The 18165-nt window shown below is 53.6% G+C and overlaps 8 protein-coding genes across 8 annotated transcripts; 6 read left to right on the top strand and 2 right to left on the bottom strand.

Annotated features, from left to right (window-relative positions):
• Window positions 1–146: 146 nt before the first annotated feature.
• On the top strand, window positions 147–2967 carry J4E93_003808 (uncharacterized protein; the record flags this gene model as incomplete). Its single annotated transcript, XM_049341738.1, has 4 exons — window positions 147–183; window positions 236–393; window positions 446–597; window positions 645–2967. The coding sequence occupies 4 exons, from the start codon at window positions 147–149 to the stop codon at window positions 2965–2967; spliced, it is 2670 nt and encodes an 889-aa protein (XP_049201243.1).
• Window positions 2968–3495: 528 nt separating this feature from the next.
• On the bottom strand, window positions 3496–5147 carry J4E93_003807 (uncharacterized protein; the record flags this gene model as incomplete). The annotated part of the gene is made up of 5 exons (XM_049341737.1): window positions 3496–4148; window positions 4198–4728; window positions 4779–4881; window positions 4993–5033; window positions 5123–5147. 5 exons carry the CDS (start codon window positions 5145–5147, stop codon window positions 3496–3498), a joined length of 1353 nt encoding a protein of 450 aa, XP_049201242.1.
• A 348-nt stretch (window positions 5148–5495) lies between these two features.
• J4E93_003806 (uncharacterized protein) lies at window positions 5496–6312 on the top strand (the record flags this gene model as incomplete). The annotated part of the gene is made up of 3 exons (XM_049341736.1): window positions 5496–5786; window positions 5855–6104; window positions 6152–6312. The coding sequence occupies 3 exons, from the start codon at window positions 5496–5498 to the stop codon at window positions 6310–6312; spliced, it is 702 nt and encodes a 233-aa protein (XP_049201241.1).
• A 1131-nt stretch (window positions 6313–7443) lies between these two features.
• On the top strand, window positions 7444–9035 carry J4E93_003805 (uncharacterized protein; the record flags this gene model as incomplete). The annotated part of the gene is made up of 3 exons (XM_049341735.1): window positions 7444–7643; window positions 7706–8490; window positions 8539–9035. 3 exons carry the CDS (start codon window positions 7444–7446, stop codon window positions 9033–9035), a joined length of 1482 nt encoding a protein of 493 aa, XP_049201240.1.
• Window positions 9036–9525: 490 nt separating this feature from the next.
• Window positions 9526–10077, top strand: J4E93_003804 (uncharacterized protein; the record flags this gene model as incomplete). Its single annotated transcript, XM_049341734.1, has 1 exon — window positions 9526–10077. The coding sequence occupies one exon, from the start codon at window positions 9526–9528 to the stop codon at window positions 10075–10077; it is 552 nt and encodes a 183-aa protein (XP_049201239.1).
• Window positions 10078–12023: 1946 nt separating this feature from the next.
• On the top strand, window positions 12024–12886 carry J4E93_003803 (uncharacterized protein; the record flags this gene model as incomplete). Its single annotated transcript, XM_049341733.1, has 3 exons — window positions 12024–12501; window positions 12556–12648; window positions 12702–12886. 3 exons carry the CDS (start codon window positions 12024–12026, stop codon window positions 12884–12886), a joined length of 756 nt encoding a protein of 251 aa, XP_049201238.1.
• Window positions 12887–13605: 719 nt separating this feature from the next.
• J4E93_003802 (uncharacterized protein) lies at window positions 13606–15737 on the top strand (the record flags this gene model as incomplete). The annotated part of the gene is made up of 3 exons (XM_049341732.1): window positions 13606–13869; window positions 13934–15101; window positions 15151–15737. The coding sequence occupies 3 exons, from the start codon at window positions 13606–13608 to the stop codon at window positions 15735–15737; spliced, it is 2019 nt and encodes a 672-aa protein (XP_049201237.1).
• Window positions 15738–15938: 201 nt separating this feature from the next.
• Window positions 15939–17829, bottom strand: J4E93_003801 (uncharacterized protein; the record flags this gene model as incomplete). The annotated part of the gene is made up of 4 exons (XM_049341731.1): window positions 15939–16445; window positions 16500–16991; window positions 17046–17719; window positions 17799–17829. The coding sequence occupies 4 exons, from the start codon at window positions 17827–17829 to the stop codon at window positions 15939–15941; spliced, it is 1704 nt and encodes a 567-aa protein (XP_049201236.1).
• Between the last annotated feature and the right edge of the window lie 336 nt (window positions 17830–18165).

The raw sequence follows: 18165 nt of genomic DNA, 5'->3' as shown, positions 1-18165 counted from the left end.
GTCCACGATGGCAGATGTTGTTGATGGGAGGAATGATGAGGGCGGCGGGGGGCGTCTTCAAAGCGCGCTAGCCTCACCCACTTTACGCGGTCGCGTCGACCGGAACGCGGTGCACTCCCGAGTAGCAACCATCACACCTTATCACAATGGCTACCACGCAGCGCCTCCGCGCTCGACAGGCCCGTAAGTAAATCGGGATCACAACTAAGGATTGCCATCCTGATTGAAGCTCTAGATGCCCCTGGCGCAACCTATCTCGCATACACACCCAACGGAAAGAAGCTCGTCACAGCCGGAGTCGACAACTACTGCCGCGTCTTCACTACGGGCTCCGATGACGAGCCAGTCACGATAGATGAATGTCAGGAGAACAACACTGCCGTCGTAGCTGGGGTACGCAATACAACATGATCAGGGTTGGGTCAACATACTGATCCTTAGGCAGAATGGCTACTTCATCACCGGCTCAGAGGACGGCACAGTGAGCAGGTTCTCGCTCGACAATGGCAAGTTCGAAGAGATTCTGGTCAGGACTACGCTCCCAGTACGGGATGTAGCTCTCAGTGCGGATGGGAACTGGATTGCCGTGGCCAGCGAGTACGTGTGCGACTCTATTCGTCCGATCTGGTCACTAACGGACGCAGCGAACTCGTCGTAAACCTCGTAAACGTCAAAGACAAGAGCATGAAAAGCCTGCGCGAACAGCCTCGAGCCGTCAAACACGTTTCCTTCGATAAGACCGGGACCCAACTCGCCGTATCCTGCACCGACGGCCATATCTACATGTACAACCTGGAGGGTGGAGAGCCTGAGATGGTCAACAGAGTGGAGGGCATGATCAAGAGCCTAGAAGCAGATGCGGAGACGAGTTCGAAAGTTCTTTGGCATCCAGATGGGCGGGCTTTTGCTACACCCACCGCCATGCGCCAGATACAGGTCATGTCGACGAGTGATTGGGAGAGGCAGCGAGTCTTTAAGACGGGTCATACAGCCGATATCACCGCCGCGGCATGGTCGCCTAACGGTGCCTTGTTGGCGACGACCTCGAGCGATCTGAGCCTATGCATTTGGGATACCAAGACGCAGAAACAGCTCAAGAAGCTCGACGATGTCAAGGCTACAATACTTGCAATGGCATGGCACCCAACGGAGAACATCCTCTCGTACACCAACAACGAAGGCGAACTCTTCATCCATACCGACCTCGTTCCCGACGAACATCTCCCCCTACTACAAAAGCCCACCGTCTCCGCTCCTTTCTTTCACGACCCCTCGGAAGGCCGAGCCGGTGTCCCACAACCGGCAAAGCTCACAAACGGCAACGTACAGACTCTTCCTGGACGACCGAGACAAAGGAGTGGAACTCCGGACTCGTTAGAGGATATCCTAGGCCCAGAGTTCCAGGACGATGAAGCTCAAGTGGATGGCGATGAAGAGATGGAGGATTTCGTCATTGACGACGATGGCGCTGGATATGCTCCTGCAATCACAGCTGCTAAGAAACGTCCAAACGGACATCTTACTAGCGGCGTAGAACCAGCCTCAAAACGTCGCGCATACAGCTCAGCCCTCTTCCGTCCCCAAGTACACGAGCCATTCCAACCAGGTAGCACACCCTGGCGCGGAAACCGCCGGTTGCTCTGCTGTTCATTAACCGGGTATGTCGAGACCGTGGAACAGGAGGGCAAGCATCACACAGTAAGCGTCAAATTCTACGACGAGCACACGTTCCGCAACTTCCACTTCACCGACGTCTTCCTATACGACAAATCATGCCTCAACGAGAACGGTACACTGTTCGCCTGCCAACCCAACAGCACCGGTGACGGAAACCCAGCAATGATATACTACCGACCGCATGAGACATGGACGACGAGAACCGAATGGCGGACTAATCTGCCGACTGGGGAATCCGTTACTGCAATTGCACTATCGAATTCATATGTCTGTGTAACAACATCGACAAACTACGTGCGCATATACTCACTCTTCGGCCTCCCAGTGCGCGTCTACAGGCAAAAGAGTTCCCCAGCAGTGACATGTGCAGCGTGGCGCGACTACATTCTCACGATTGGCAACGGACCCATCCAAAACGACCTCAGCACCCAACTCCTCTACACGATCGAAAACATCAAACACGACATCGTCTACCAAGATTCCGACATCCTTGCCCTACCCCCAGGCACAACTCTAACCTCCGTCTTCTTCTCCGCAGAAGGCGACCCCTACATCTACGACTCCTCAGGCGTCCTTCTCACCCTCCTCGGCTGGAGAAACACCGGCCAAGCGCGCTGGGTCCCCATGCTCGACACCAAGCTCCTCTCGCGCCGCGCCGGCGGCGGAAAAGAGGAGTCCTACTGGCCCGTCGGCGTCGCCTCGTCACCCACAGCCTCCGAGGGCATAGGAGGCGCAAAATTCCACTGCATGATCATCAAAGGGCGGGAACAATACCCCTCAGCACCCGTCCCGCACCTCTCCGAATTCGGCTTTGAGATACCGCTCACAAGCGTCATCGACAAAGCCAAGAGCAAGAAGAACAGAAGAGGAGGCGAGGAAAGCGACATGGAAGATGAGGACGAGGACGCCAACGCGCCTCAGACCAACGAGGAGAAACAGCAAGATCACGAACAAGCCTTCATCCTCGCTTCAACACTACATTCGCAACTTTCTTCCACCCTGCTCCACACGCGTCCGACGGCGTCGCAGGAATCGGCGCTGAGTACGCTCGAAGTGGCGATTGATCGTGCGCTGCTTCAGTTGCTTGGGTTGGAGTGCCTGGCGGGTGAGGACCATGGGATGAAGGCGCTGGAAATTGTTAGCTTGATGAGGGATGCCAATGGCAAGATGCTGGATTTGGCGGGTAAGGTGGCGAGTAGGTATGGGAGAGAGGTGCTCGGAGAGAAGATTAGGGAGTTGGCGGAGAAGAAGGCGCTGGCTAGGGATGATGCCGACGAGGACGACTTCTAGTTACTGGGGTTGGATGATGGATGTTGTGCAATTCTGGCTTGGATATAGAGATGATAATGTTTAGGTAGCACCTTGATCAAGCAAAATACCGAACACCCTGGAGCCTACATTGACTTTAGGCGAGCTACTCCGCGTGGTTTCACCTAGATGTAGGCAGTAAACCTATTTAGTTTCTTTTCTTTGTATGAGATGGTAGCCTAGCGATGGTTCGTTAATCAATCAATGGTCTTGTAATACTTGATCAAATATTGAATCAAAGGAAATACGGAAGACCATGGAAAGTGCCGTTTGACAATTTATTGGCATTACTAAAGGTAGTAACATAGAAAGAGGACAATTGATCCCAAATCGCTTCATGTATGGAGAAGAAGGTACGCTAGAAGCTCTCCTTGTAAACGCCGTAGCCCGCCATTATCAATCTGGTACTTGTCTCTCTTCAAAAGCGAGGCTTCGAACAAGAAACACTCCAATCAACAATGTAGAGCCATACTGCTCTTGAACACGCTACACAGTACGGTAACAAGCCGTCTAGTACTCAGCCTCAACACCCTCATCATCCCCGAGGGAGTCAGCTGCGACCTCTTCGTAATCGCGCTCCAAGGCAGCGAGATCTTCACGAGCCTCGGAGAATTCACCCTCCTCCATACCCTCACCAACGTACCAGTGGACGAAGGCACGCTTGCTGTACATGAGGTCGAACTTGTGCGAGAGAGCAGACCAGGCCTCGCTAATGGCCGTGGTGTTGGACAGCATGCAGACAGCGCGGTTGACAGCGGCGAGGTCACCGTTGGGGACCATCTGGGGGGGCTGGTAGCAGATACCGACCTTGAAACCGGTAGGGCACCAGTCGACGAACTGGACGGTGCGCTTGGTCTTGACCTGGGCAATGGCAGCGTGGGTGTCCTTGGGGACGACGTCACCACGGTACAACAGGCAGGTGGCCATGTACTTTCCGTTGCGAGGATCGCACTTGACCATCTGGTTGTTGGGCTCGAAGCAGGCGTTGGTGATCTCCATGACCGAGTTGGCCTCGTGTGCGGCCTTGGCGGCGGAGATGACGGGAGCATAGGCGACGAGAGGGAAATGGATACGAGGGTAGGGGACCAAGTTGGTCTGGAACTCGTTCAGGTCGACGTTGAGGGAACCGTCGAATCGGAGGGAGGCGGTGATGGACGAGACGACTGAGTCAGGTTAGCAGAGTGGATTTCTAAGCAGGCTCTGGCAGCTTACCCTGGGCAATGAGACGGTTGAGGTTCTCGTAGTTGGGGCGCTCGATTCCGAGGTTCCTACGGCAGATGTCGTAGATGGCCTCGTTGTCGACCATGAAGGAGCAGTCGGAGTGCTCAAGTGTGGTGTGGGTGGTCAGGATGGAGTTGTATGGCTCGACGACCGATGTGGCGACCTGGGGCGCTGGGTAGACACAGAACTCGAGCTTGCACTTCTTGCCGTAGTCGACGGACAAACGCTCCATGAGCAGGGCGCCGAAACCAGAACCAGTTCCTCCACCGAAGGAGTGGAAGACGAGGAAACCTTGCAGACCGGAGCAGTTGTCGGCGACGCGGCGGACCTTGTCGAGGACCTGGTCGATGAGCTCCTTTCCGACGGTGTAGTGACCACGGGCGTAGTTGTTCGAGGCATCCTCCTTGCCTGTGATCATCTGCTCGGGGTGGAAGAGGGAGCGGTAAGGGCCGGTGCGGACCTCGTCGACGACGTTGGGCTCAAGATCGGCGTAGATGGTACGGGGGACATACTTGCCCTGGCCTGCGCAGTGTTAGCAGTCAGAATGGCGCTCCGGGGCGAAAGCGGCCTACCGGTCTCGGAGAAGAAGGTGCTGAAGCCGTGGTCGTCGTTCAGGGCCTTGCGCTCCTCGGTGAGGAAACCATCGGGCTGGATGCCGTGCTCGAGGCAGTAGAGCTGGAAGCCGAGTCAGTATATCGCGCACTGGCGGTGAGCTATCCGCAGCCCCTTCTTCTGCGGTATAATGGAATACAGCAGAGGCAGAGCGTGTCGTCGGGTGCAACTCACCTCCCAGCAAGAGTTTGCGATCTGGCAACCGGCCTGGCCGACTAGACGCGTACAAAGTCAGCATCAACAAATAGCCAGGGATGTCCCGCTGCAGGCGGTCAGGGCGCGCATGGCGCAAGGGACGACATACCGTTCAGACTGATGACTTCTCTCATGGTGGCGTAGAGCAAAGGTAGTAATTGGGGTATCGAAATGGAGTCTCGGGGGAACCTGGGCGGCGAGGGTTGAAGCTGCTGTCGGTGGGAGTGGAGCAGTGGGGGAGAAGTGCTGTTGTGTTGTGGAATCGAACTTTTAGACCAAAAGGGTCCGCCTATCACGGACCACGGCGCTAAGCTACACGTCCAATGCAGCTGCCTGGCCGTTGCGCGAGAAACACGACCTCATCCGACGAATTCAAGCCTGCCGTTCCTCTGCGTGCCCATGGCGCTGCTCTGGCCGACGTGAGAGACAATGAATTGCTGCCCTCCCACCTCTCCCCCATCCTCACGTGCTGTCCGCCAAAGATGCGCCTCTCCGCCGGGCTGCTCTGCATCGTCACACAGGCCTGGACGGTGAATGCCAACGTCGAGAAGACGATATTCCTTGGTCCCAGCCCTGTGACTCTCTCCAATGTCCGCCCCGGGCTAGATGACCTCGGCCTGCACTACCTGTCGCCCTCGTCCACCATCCTCCCGATCCGAGTCCCTGTCCAGTTTCCCACCGAGTCGCTGCCCCGCGGTCTCGAGTCCTGGTACCTGCTTCGCGGCCTGCAAGACGGCAGGAGGTACGAGGTGCGCATCTGCTGGCCGGCCACCGTGAGTCTACTGCTCCTTCCCGTTGCATATCGCCTGCATCATCCGATTGTTTGTACTGACTTGCCCAGCAACCCACCGACTTCTGGCTTGACACCTACTCAGTCACCCACGTATTTGATACTCCCGACTTGATACCCTCGTTATCAGAGTATAGCTCAGTCATTCGACGCGACCCAGTGGACGACGACGGAAACACCAAGGAAGCGCCGCCTGCAGCTCCAGAGTCGGTACTGTTCTTGCGCCTCCAGGCTGCAGCGTCCTACTATTCGACCAATCGCACATTGATGGACTACCCGCCTCCAGTTGATGTCGACATCAGTACGTCTAATCTCACTAACATGTCATGCGTCGTCTAACAACCACAGTACTCGATCCCTTCATACTGAACGTCTTCCCGCAATCACTTGGCCCAATCGCGATATACATCACCGCAGTCGGTGTAGGAGCCTGGTTTCTCTCCGGCTACATCTACCGCTGGCTACTGTCTGTCGCTGCAGACTCACCCAACAAACCGCATACCGATTGAACAGGCCTGCAGACTACATCAAGACAAAAACCTGCAAAGTGGGTGACCTAACGTCAACGTAGGCTCCAGGCTGTTCAGTTTTTTTCCCTAGGTTGGCGTGCAGCAACGATGTCGTCTCCAGCGCCTCCTCCACCACCACCTCCGCCGCCGCCGCCGCCGCCGCCACCGTACAGGCCACCTTCCAGCGATGAATGCGACAGATTGTTCAATCTCCTTCCCGCCGAACTGCTCCTCATGATAATCAACTATGCGGGTGTCGGTAGCATTATGAACCTTGCTCTAGCCATCTATCCTACCCTGCAGCGGCATCGGATCGCCCCGGAGCTTAGTGCGCACACCTACTTCAGCATAGTACGCGTGGATAGGACCTCGAATACAAGCAACAGAAGACGACCCCTACCGCAAGGTCTTGATCGGATGCCCATGGAGCTGTGGTTCCAGGTGGCTCGAGATCTGGAGCCAATCGACATCTTGTCCATGATGTTTGCTATTGGCGCATATCCGCGAGAGTGAGCAAACAATGGCTGAAACGGGATGCGATAGCCAGACAGATACCATACCATATAAAGAAAAAAGCCGAACATGCCTAGAGCCTACATTGACGTTAGGCTACCTACTTTGCATGTTTTTATGTTGATGTATGCTGTGACCACGAAAACGTAGGCTGTGGCCTGTTCACTTTGTCCCTAGGTTGACGTTACCGGAATAGCTCGATATGCAAGCGTATCTAGGGTTTGCTCAGACACTGGTGCTTGCTGTCGAACACACCCTGATCTTTCGACTCTGGACCAGGGTCGGTACCTGGAAGAATTGTGAACGTTTTGCTTCTGGACGAGGAATGAGCAGGAGTACGATGGTGCAAACGACCACAGCTGTATGATGCGGAGTAGGAGGCTGGAAGTACGCATGTTGCACGGACTTTGACGGCTCAACAGATGCCAGCTCCTCACCCACCGCAGTTGAGCGACGCTAAAGATTACCCCATACCTAAACACGCCCTAGGGCCTTCATTAGTCACAATCCGCCGCGCTCGTCCCGTGAAAAAGTTCCTGGGCCAAGTAAACCTCGGTGCTTCGCAATCATCTCATCTTGAACATTTCTAAAGGAATCCTTCCGTGGAAAAAAGCCACAATGGTGCTCACGGACGAAGAGCAGCCTCTGCTCAGGATAATATCGCATGACTACGAAAGCGTCCAACAAGAGAATGATGCCGAGGAAGCTGGAAATGACGCGCTTGATTTTGAGCCTCTGGACCCTGAGGACCCTCGCAATTGGTCGCCAGGTTTCAAATGGGGTATCGTTTTGTTGCTTGCTCTCATGGCGTTCACCGTGTATGCATATTCTCCCAGCACTTCAATTGCCAAAAGAATTTCGACGCTGACCACGTCTCCAGGACGTTCACTTGCATTGGCGTGGTACCGGTCGCCAGCAAAATCGTCTCGGATCTCGATGGGAAGCATTCGAGCTCTGCAAACAGCGCGCTCCTCGTGACTATCTGGGAACTTGGAGAAGCCGCTGGTCCATTACTTATCGCACCGTTATCAGAGATTTTTGGACGCTATCCTGTCTTCAACGTTTGTAACATCGGCTTCATCGCTGCGACTACCCTAGCAGTTTGCAGCCAGAACAGCAGCATGTTCATTGCTGCGAGGATGCTCACAGGTCTTTGCGTCGCTTCAAACGTCCTCAATCCAGCGATTATCGGAGACATCTTCGAGAGCGAGCAACGCGGCTCCGCAATGTCTTTGGTTATGCTTGCGCCGCTCATTGGAGGAGCTATCGGCCCTGCCATCTCGGGAGCAATTGCGCAGACGATAGGGTGGCGACGTATGTTGACTATTGCCGCCGGACTAGCTATCGTGTGCGAGGTTCTTTTTCTGGTCTACTTCAAAGAGACGTACAAGATGGCTGTCTTGAGAAGAAGAGCAGCGAAGACGATGCAGGAAACTGGAAAGGTTCCCGAGTCGAAGAGCACGCATGAGCATCTAGCGAAGCTTTGGCACTCCATCACCAGGCCTTTTGCGGTGTTGTTCGGTTCGAGCGTACTCATGCTTCTCTCGCTGTTTGCCTCGGTCGCGTTCAGCTTCTTCTACGTTGTCAGCGTTTCATTACCCTCGATCTTGCTGGACAGGTATGACTTCGAGTTCGGCCAGATTGGTTACACTTTCATCTCGTTCAGTAAGTATCTTGATATGCCTGAACCCACGGCAGCTAACAGATATCTAGGCGTCGGATCTTTCTGCAGTGTACTAGTATGCAACTTTACGCTCGATAGGATATACGTCAAGCTCCGCGGGCCCGACGGCGAAAAAGGAAAACCCGAGTACCGCCTTCCTCTTTCTATCCTGGGGGCGATCCTCTTGCCTTTCTCGGTAATTGCATACGGCTGGATCGCAGAATACCGTCTGCCTGTACTCCTGCTTCTCGCCTCAGTGGCCTTGATGGGGTTCTCGCTCCTTCTAACTGTTATCCCATTGTCTGCTTACGTCGTCGACGCTTGCGGCATGTACTCCGCATCGGCCATGACGGGCGTCATCGTTACGCGATGCCTTATGGGGACCTTCCTGCCACTCACGACTGGTCCATTGGCTGACGCACTTGGCTATGGGCTGGGCTTCACTCTTTTGGGCGCACTAAGCTTGTGTTTGGTCATCATCCCGTTATGCATCTTTAAGTTTGGGGAGAAGTGGCGACAGCATTCAGAATTCACGAAAGACACTTGAAGCACCTTACACAGGAAAAAAAGACTAAACATGTCTAGAGCCTACATCAACGCTAGGTCAACTGTTTTGTATGCTTCTACGTTTATGTAGGCTGCGGGCCTATTTATCCTTTTGCTTGGTCAACGTAGAACGGTAAAAAGCTGCAACGTTAGCTCCTGCCATACAAACATTTTGTGTAGAAGCCACTTCCTCATGTTCGCATAGCTCCTACGAGTTATTTCCGCACTTTCTGGGAAAGTACCCCTCATCAATGCCGTACAAAAGCTGCACCGTTCCTCCGTTCTCTGTTCCTTTTCTGCATTCCATCATCAACACCCACAAGCTTGTTGATCAAATCCGAACACATCCTTCCAGCATCCACAAGCTTAGCACGCCATGAAGTTCTTTACCTTAGCTCTCGCAACTCTGCTAGCCCAGACGGTCACGATCGCCCAAAGTTTATATGACCAGCAGTCCAGCGGCTTCCGTCTTATCCTCAAATCAACTGTCAATGGCCTCAATGAGTACATGCCACAACCCTTCAGCTCTTTTCCTCATTCTGACAGATAGCAGCTACGCACTCGGAGCTTGCCACTGGTCCGCACCCTACGCGGGCCTATGCCTAAGCAACGATACGACCGCCACCCCTGCACGTCCCTTCACTACCTTCTACCACAACCTATCCTCCTACAACATCGACAACCAGGGTATCCTCAACTTGCCCGTGAGTCTTTGGGGTCGCGACGATCCCGTCTCGTCCGCAATGCGCTTCGACTACGAAGCTGGAACCAATCTCGTGGAAATGACCTTCGCGCTCAGGACCGACATATACCAACTGGTGTGCTTCGAAGAGGACGACGCTAGCATGTACATTGCAATCGACGAAGATGATACTGGCAAGGTCCGTGATTGGGTTTTTCCACCGAAAAAGGTCAAGAATTGGTACATGTGTCCCTCGAGGTATAACTTTAAGTTGTGGACGCTGGCATGGAAGATTGGAGTTGTGGGCGAGCCGCAAAATCCTACTTGTTCAAAGGTCGACGTAGTGAGGGTGTGGGCTTGAGGAGATGAGGATTCGAAATGTTTTGTGCATCCAGGTGGTCCGTTGTTGTGGACTGGACTGTTCTGGCGACAGGTGTAGTAGTCAAGGTGTCTTTTCATTGTTTAGGCTTTGCCTTTTTGTACCAGTACGCAAATTGATTCTTCTTATCTTTATGCTCACCAACGCATGATATCTTTGAAGTTCCTCGCGATAAGCCGACGCTCTTTGGATACCACAGCGTGCCTCAACTCTGCGTAGTAGTCCTCTTCCCCTCAACAGTTGCCACATGCAAAACAATCAGCAGGGTAGGTTATACATATCCGTATTCATTCACCGGCTACTCCCTACGTGATTCTTGGACGGTGATGTTCTTACCTAGGTAGTGTGAACATCGCTGCATTACTGATTAGGGGGCCCTGGATCATGTTCAGCCGGTCCAACGGGACAAGAGAGGTCGACATTAGGGGTCTCGGCCTCAGATGCTGTAGAATCGGCTTGGAGATGAGGTAAATTATGGCAGACGTTGGTCGCGACAGTGGTTCCCGAGCTTGATGGGGGCGGGGAAGCTTGGAAGCTTGGCGGGTGCGATTGCCGCCCAAAATCCGGGGCTGGAAGCTATCTAGGTAGGTACGCGACGTCCCGTCTCTTCCCCAGACACCCATCTGTCAAACAGTGAGCTTGTCCAGGAAAGATGTCCCGATAAGCGAACCAAACTCAGTATCTGGATACCCAGGCTATCTCCAAACGAGCAACTGCGCATACAGCCGAGGCCCGTCACGACTCTCTTCCTCAACTGACCACGCAAGGTGATCATGTCGATGAAAAGAAAAATTGTAGCCCCCCGCGGGGACTTCCGCCGAGATCCGTTGCTCACGTCGAAGGAACCTGGTTCTCGCCCACTGGTTAGTAGGGACAACATACCTGGAGTTGGCGGAGATGATCGTGAGCAAGGGACCTATTGATCCTCAGCTCGCACCTGGACACCTCGCCGGTAGAAGAGAGTAGAACGGCCTGTTCTACCTGGCAAGTATGGATGTCTTCAGTGCGAACCAAGGAAGAGAGGACGCAACACCATACTATCGCTGACAAGAGACCCCCACCTCAAGACGGTAGTAGAGAATAGCTTTTGACCCGGCTGGTCAAACAGCAGGAGCTAACCCCCGCCTCAGAACCGGAAAGAATTCTCCCTAGCACTGTTGAAGTGCCCATTTAAACGGCCGAGTGGCGTGAAAGGATCACCCTACGAAGACTCTCGGCAGCGATAGGATGGGGTTGCGGATAAGAGAAAGGAAGAAACCACGGCGCTAAACTGCCGTCGTCAAGAGTCCAATACCAAGGTCATCGAGCAGTACCAGGCGTGTAAGATACTTCCGAAGCTGTTGAAGGTTCGTTGCTCTAAAGAGACCGTCGACGGCGGTAGTCAGGCGTGTGGAAGGGTTGGAAGAAAGAAGTAGCTGGGCGGGCACAATATATGACCAGTGGCGGGTACACGAGCCCATTTCTATGACGTTCTCAGGGCATATATTCCAGGCAGCAAAGTGAGAGCGCGCCTCAGTCTAGTGGATCCGAGGCAAAGTGAGAGTGAGTGAGCCAATGAGTTCGAAGGAGGGAGTGGGAGGCAGCATGTCTCGATGTATACTACTCAGGTACCAGTACAATGTCGCAGATGAAGCCAACCGCGCTACGTCCCCGTCTTGGTAGCCCAACATCTCACCATTACGTGATGCTGTTCCTCTTTACTTCTCGTACTACCAGTGCTACGATACCTAGGTACCTAGGTAATGTCGGCCGCTCAGAATATAGCTTCAAGGTCTGACCAGCATCCTGGCTCTCGACATATTGTTGTTCTGATTCGGACATTAGGAATAGTCCAGCGGAAAGTGAAGTACGGAGTAGTACTGGCCTAGGTGGTATGTCTGAGTAGGCCCGTGCGTTCTCGCGCATCAAGCATCGCCCACCAGAGCGACATGATCAACCTCACGACCCGCTCAACCGACGCCACGATGAAGACGTCACTCGCCACCCTCTCGTCCTTTGCAACGCTCACAAGCGCTGCACGTCTGCTGCTGCAAATTCCGAACACGGTCCTGGTCAATCCGTCCACACTCCCTTCGACCACGCACGCAACGCTCCAGTCCTCCGGCCCGCCCCTCGACGCCTATCTCACGCGCTCTAACACGTTCAACTTCAACAATGTGAGCGCCGGAAGCTATCTCGCTACCGTGCATTGCCGCGACTACGCGTTCGAGCCACTGAGGATCGATGTCACCGTGGAGGAGGCGGCAGAGGGTAGCGGGGAGAAGAAGGAGATGATCAGGGCATACCAGACCTTCCTGGGTAACGAATGGGACAACAAGGGAGAGAGCCGCGGCGAGGGAGGCAGTGGCTTGGTGGTTGAAGCCAGGCCGGTGGGAACCAAGTACTTCTACCAAGAGAGGCAAGGCTGTGAGTTGGCATCGCGACAATCCCCAATGGGGAGATTGTGCTAACACGCTGCAGTTTCACCGCTGTCATTCTTGAAGAACCCTATGATTCTCATGGCGATAGTGTCCATGGGTCTCATCTTCGGCATGCCCAAATTGATGGAGAACAGTAAGTCTCTCGCAGCCCGTTAGGTACTGCCAAGGTTACTAACACACGCTTAGTGGACCCCGAGATGAAGGAAGAATTCGAGGAGATGAAGAAGAACGGTGTCCTGGGCTCCGGAAACACCAACACTGCATCGCAGTTACAGAACTTTGATCTCGCCTCGTGGATGGCCGGTAAGACCGACTCGGGCAGCGCGAGCGCACGTACACAAAGTCCTGCGGGGCAGACGAAGAAACGATAGACAGCGGACACACAGGGTCTTGGGGGACAGCGAAGCGCTCAGGTCCTTCGACACAGAGTATGCCTATATTGGCAGCGAGCAATATACACTATCATCAAGCTAGGACTGCGTTCTTGACTTATGAAGGAAACGCACATACTGCATCGACTCGTCCACTATATGGATGTCTCCCACTCAGTCCCCAGCATGAGCAGGAGAATTCTCACAGAACCGGACATCCGGCGATTGCTAGCGGTGTTCGCATGCACATGTTCCTACCTAGGTATCGCTTCATATTCTCTTTCTGACCTAGCTGTCTGGGCGAAAGCCATCACAATGCTTGATTCCTGACTCATCTACGCAGGATTCTACAGATAGCTGAAGAGCCTCTCGTCGTAGTCAGACTTCGTAGGCACGTCTCGCCCCTTCTTCATCAATTAGAACCAAAGCAGCCCGTCTCACACAAGCGATGCTGCTGTATCTTGAAGCTGTCCTTGTATGTAACGACATAAGCTGAACTCCAGCTTCCGCCCCGCAGCTTATCCAGGTGTTGTAGTTGCTTATTCACGCTCTTGACTTTCCATCTCGACCAATCGGGTAGGCGCTAGCCCCGGTAGAGGCAAGCCACCACCCTTTCGACCCAACGAGACAGCATCGGTACAATTACGCTGCGGATTATATACGGTGCTGATGAGCTCCTCTACTTGCTTTACGACATTTTCCAGTTCGTGACGAGCAAGATGGTTGATACTTCACGAACACCAGCTGCCGGCATGGACGATCCAGCAAGCACGACAACAACCGTACAGCATGATCTACATCAACACCACCATTCACATCTTGGTCATCACACAGGCAAGATATTGAAACACTTTCTGAGACCAGATGGAAGAAAGGTTCACATTGCGAGCTCACCTGATGAAGCAAATGACATGAGGAGAAAGCTGAGCAATGCGAGCGAGAAAGAAGACTTCGACCTAGTCATCCATGGATCCCCCGAACATGTTAGTTCCATGAAAAAGGAGCAGGAAAGTGATGATTTGAAGCTCGCCCTACTAACGCATATAGATCGAAGCACTCCGCCACACCCACGCCCACCACACAGCACACCACCGCCAACTGCACCAGGACCACGGCGACCTAGCCCAAGAATTCGAGCGCGTAATCCGCGACCTCGACACGCTCTCCACCGAGCTCCACATGCTAACCTCGCACGCCGTGCAACTCGACGCCAACTTCTCCAAATACGGTTACTCAGCCCATCTACGCACCAAAGAAGACAGCCCTTCAACAGACTCCCTCACCGACTCCTCCTTCGACAAGGAAACATGGCACTCTGATCGCCAACACGGTACAGCAATCCACTTCTACCAAAAGCCAATCGTACGACAATACTTCCACAAGGGCCTGCTGTGGCGCGCAAAGGAAGCACAGGAGGTAGCTAGCTACGAACTCTTCATTGACCTCTTTTACGTCGGCATTATCGCCATCACCGGAGATTCTGCAGCTGAACATCCCACCGCACAGTCCTTGCTTCGTTTCGCAATCACCTTCATCATGGGCTGGAAGTTCTGGACGGATATTGGGGTGCTAGTGTCGTGGTTCGATAGTGATGATGTGGTCAGGCGGGTTTCTGTACTCTTTCTGCTAACATGTCTGTTGGGTTTTACGACGAATATGGTTGAGGCATGGGAGAGGACGTACGCACCACTTGTGGGGTTCTATCTCGCGGCGAGACTGTTTGTGACGAGCTGTTGGTTTTGGTACGCATGGCGCATTCCCATGGTGAGGGGTAGTATGCTGGGGAATGCTTTGCTCTCTTTGATCCCAGCAGCGTTTTGGATGGCGAGTGTGAGTGTGGAAGAACCGGACCGACAGGGACTTATCTGGGTGGCTATCTTGTTCGATCTCTTCGGTCAGTTTGCCATGGTGCTACTTCAGCGGCCGGGGTCGCCCATCGCGCCGTTCGTGCCTGACTCTTGGAAGAGGAGTTTGGAGTTCTATCCCGCGACAAACATTGAGCATCGGATTGAGCGGACGAATGCGTTTGTTACGCTGGTGTTTGGGTCTTGTGTGTTGGGCTTGCTGTACCAGAGTAGTGTGGCGATGGGGATCAATACGTTCTTTGGAAAGGCGGTGCTGGGTTTGGTGCAGACGTTTGTGCTGAATTGGGTCTACTTTGAGATTGACTCGTTCAATCTACATACGCATGCTATTCGACGGCATGTGTTCTCCGGTAAGTCAGCTCCCCAACTCTCCAACGCGGATACTAAAAATCATACCAGCGTTGACATGGTTCTCCGCCCACCTCCCCTTCATCATGTCCTTCGTCCTATCCGCATCAGCCCTCGGCGTCCTAGTCCGCGCCCACGACACCCCCTCCGCGCCCCTAGAATCCCTGTCCGAAACCTTCGTTTCCCGCTCCGAAGACCACATCTCCGAAGGCCTGGTCTGGTTCTACTGCGGCGGTCTAGGCATCTCTCTCCTCTGCCTTACCATCATCTCAGCAACACACGTCCACCGCACGATTCCCAATCAGCGCCTCCGCAAGCCCGTGCGTCTCTTCTTCCGCGCAGCTGTTTCTATCGTCATACTCACACTCCCTCTTGCGCACCTCGATAGCCTGCGGTTGATAGCAACGACCACGGGACTAGTCGTGTCTGTGCTGGTGCTTGAATTGGTTGGCGTGGCGTGCTGGGGCGAGAACTTCTTCTGGGAAAAGGAGTGTAAGAGGGATCAAGCGACGTATAGTGCGAGATGTGCAATTAAGAGAGAGGAGTTGGAGCAGAGCGCTAGGGAAGGGACAGTTGTGGATGTGGAGGAGATTGCGAGGAGGGAGGGTGGGGAGAAGGGCGTTGTTGGTGTCGTTTGAGTGGACGTAATCGGGATGAGTTGCCCTCGTTTGTTATACTTCAAATAGCATGTCAAATTGTTCTTGGTAACATTGTAGAATGAATGTCTTTTTACCATGGAAACTTATGAGATGTTTCAGATGTCGTCGCTAAATGCCACAAATATATGTTCTACGTCAACATACAAACTTGAACACATAAAAAGATCAGTCATCAGCTTCCTACTCTTCTGCGACCTTGGTCTTCTTCTGTTCATCATGGAACCGGATGGTTCTCCCAGGAACGACTCTTTCAGCTGGATCCGGCGCCTCGCCATTCTCACCACCAGCCTTGACTCCTCCTTTCGGCGCTGCACCCTCCCCATCCGAGACCAAGGCGTTGACACTGCCCATTGGTACTGGTGGCTGACTAGCTGAGCGGCTCGTACTAGGTGCTCTTGATGTAGCTCTCGATGTGCTGGCAGAGCTAGTCCCCGAACTAATTATGGACCTACCGATGCGCACGACGCGGTTTGGCAGCGAATCGCCGCCGTTGCGAGACCAGCCTGGACGGCGGCGAACGCGCGCTTCGGCATCGGTGATGGTCTGGTCGTTTCCCTCGATGTGGAAAGCGGGACCGGTGTCTTCGGGGGAGTTAGAGCCCGTGCGGGCAAAAGACAAGGCTGTGCTGAGGGTGCGAGGGATAAAGAAACCGACTTTGCCGAGAGGGATGGACAGGCCATGAACCACCTAGCTGAGGTTAGAAAACAAGGTCCTAAGATTACGGAAGACGAGTGTACTTACAACTGAGCAGATTACCAAGAACCAAATAACCACGTTCATGACTTCCATCAGGTATGCAGCATCTTCCCTGACTTCGCCGTCGACCTGGATCTTGGCGAGAAACTCGAGACTGATGTAGAGGTAGAAGATGGCGCTCACACCGATGGGACCGAAGAAGCCCACGAAGAGTGCTTGTCGCTTTTGCTCAATCTGATGAATCTGTTTGTGCATAGCGAAAATGATGGGAAGACGGCGGAACAGCAGTACGAGGATACCCAGGGGAATGAGTCGGTAGATGGGAATGACGGGCGAATGTGCGAAGAGGCGCCACGGGCAGACAGCGCCGAACCAGATGAAGATTGATACGTTCAGAAGCATATCGATGGTGGGCTGGAATGAGTCGTCCATCGTTTCGAGGCGGAACCAGTCATCCCACGTGAACGTGTTGCCGGCGATGAAGCAGGCAAGCACGTCGTCGCTACCAATCATGCCGCATGTGCCAACAATGAAGAGCTAATCACGCGGTCAGCAACTCTCACATCATCAAGATGGTCATGAGAAACTTACAGCCAGGGTGATTGCAAACACCAAGAAACTCTCGCGGTCTACGTATTTCCGCTCTTCAGCCCAATGCAGTAATTCCTTCGCAATCCAACCCACTGCAGCTCCGTAAACCACACTGAGTATGATCGTGTAGCCCCAAGTCTCGCCGAACCACAGGCCTACTGCGACCCTAGTGCTGTTGTCCGAGCCTTGACCGCCATGGCCAATATGCTCGATAAGATAGAGCGGTAAAAATAGGAACGGGTACCCAAGACCGTCGTTGGCTCCAGATTCAGCCACGATAATTTTCTGCAACTCCTTGGGAATATTTGCATCCGCAAACTTTCCTTTGACGATGGAGTTGGACAACACAGGATCCGTGGGTGTGACACAAGCGCCTACGGCCAGGGCATGCAGGAAGCTGATGTGCGGGACCATAGCGAAGACGAGCAGACTGGTGACGATCCACATGAATGTCATGCCCGGACCGAGTAGCAAAGCTAAACTCTTCCATTCTGTCTTCAAATACTTTGACGGAAGCTGCACGCCTGCGAGGACAAGTTGGACACCCAGCACCAGGCGCGTGAAGTACAACGTGATGGTATCCAGCACTTCGACATCGTTGAGAGCGTATTCTTCTGGTTTGATCCAATTTGTCGCATGTGGTGAAAAGATGAGTCCAGCGATGAGTGATATTACTAGAAACACGCCGGTTAGTTATGCGCTTCTATTTACCAAAGATCCCCATGATCCATGCCCGGGCGATCAGCGACTTACAAGCTTCACTGAGATAATACTTCTCTTTCATCAAATAGCTGACGAGGCCGAAAAGCGTAATGAACCCTCCCAATGTCGCACAGACAATGTTGAAGTTGTTGACCGCCAAGGTAGGCATGGCTGGCCACCGAACCCTGAACGGACCCTCAAAATCCGGCGAACGGCTATGTCGGCTTCTTCGATGTCTCTGCTAGACTCTCGGCGAAGCTTGACGGCAAAGCTTAACAAATGTCTTCTCCTGCTTCACGAGGTTGTGAGAGACGACTGAAGCGACTGCAACCCTCTCTTTCTTGTGCAAAGTGATGTTCGCCTTTTATGTAGAGTTGTTCGGTCGATCCGTGGGGTAAATGTTAGCGTTTCGGTGATA

This window comes from Alternaria ventricosa (genome assembly GCF_023758065.1).
Source record: "Alternaria ventricosa strain BMP 2768 chromosome Unknown scaffold_5, whole genome shotgun sequence".
Lineage (NCBI taxonomy): Eukaryota > Fungi > Ascomycota > Dothideomycetes > Pleosporales > Pleosporaceae > Alternaria > Alternaria ventricosa.
Note: the sequence above shows the minus strand (reverse complement) of the source record. Positions and strands in the feature narration are given on the sequence as shown.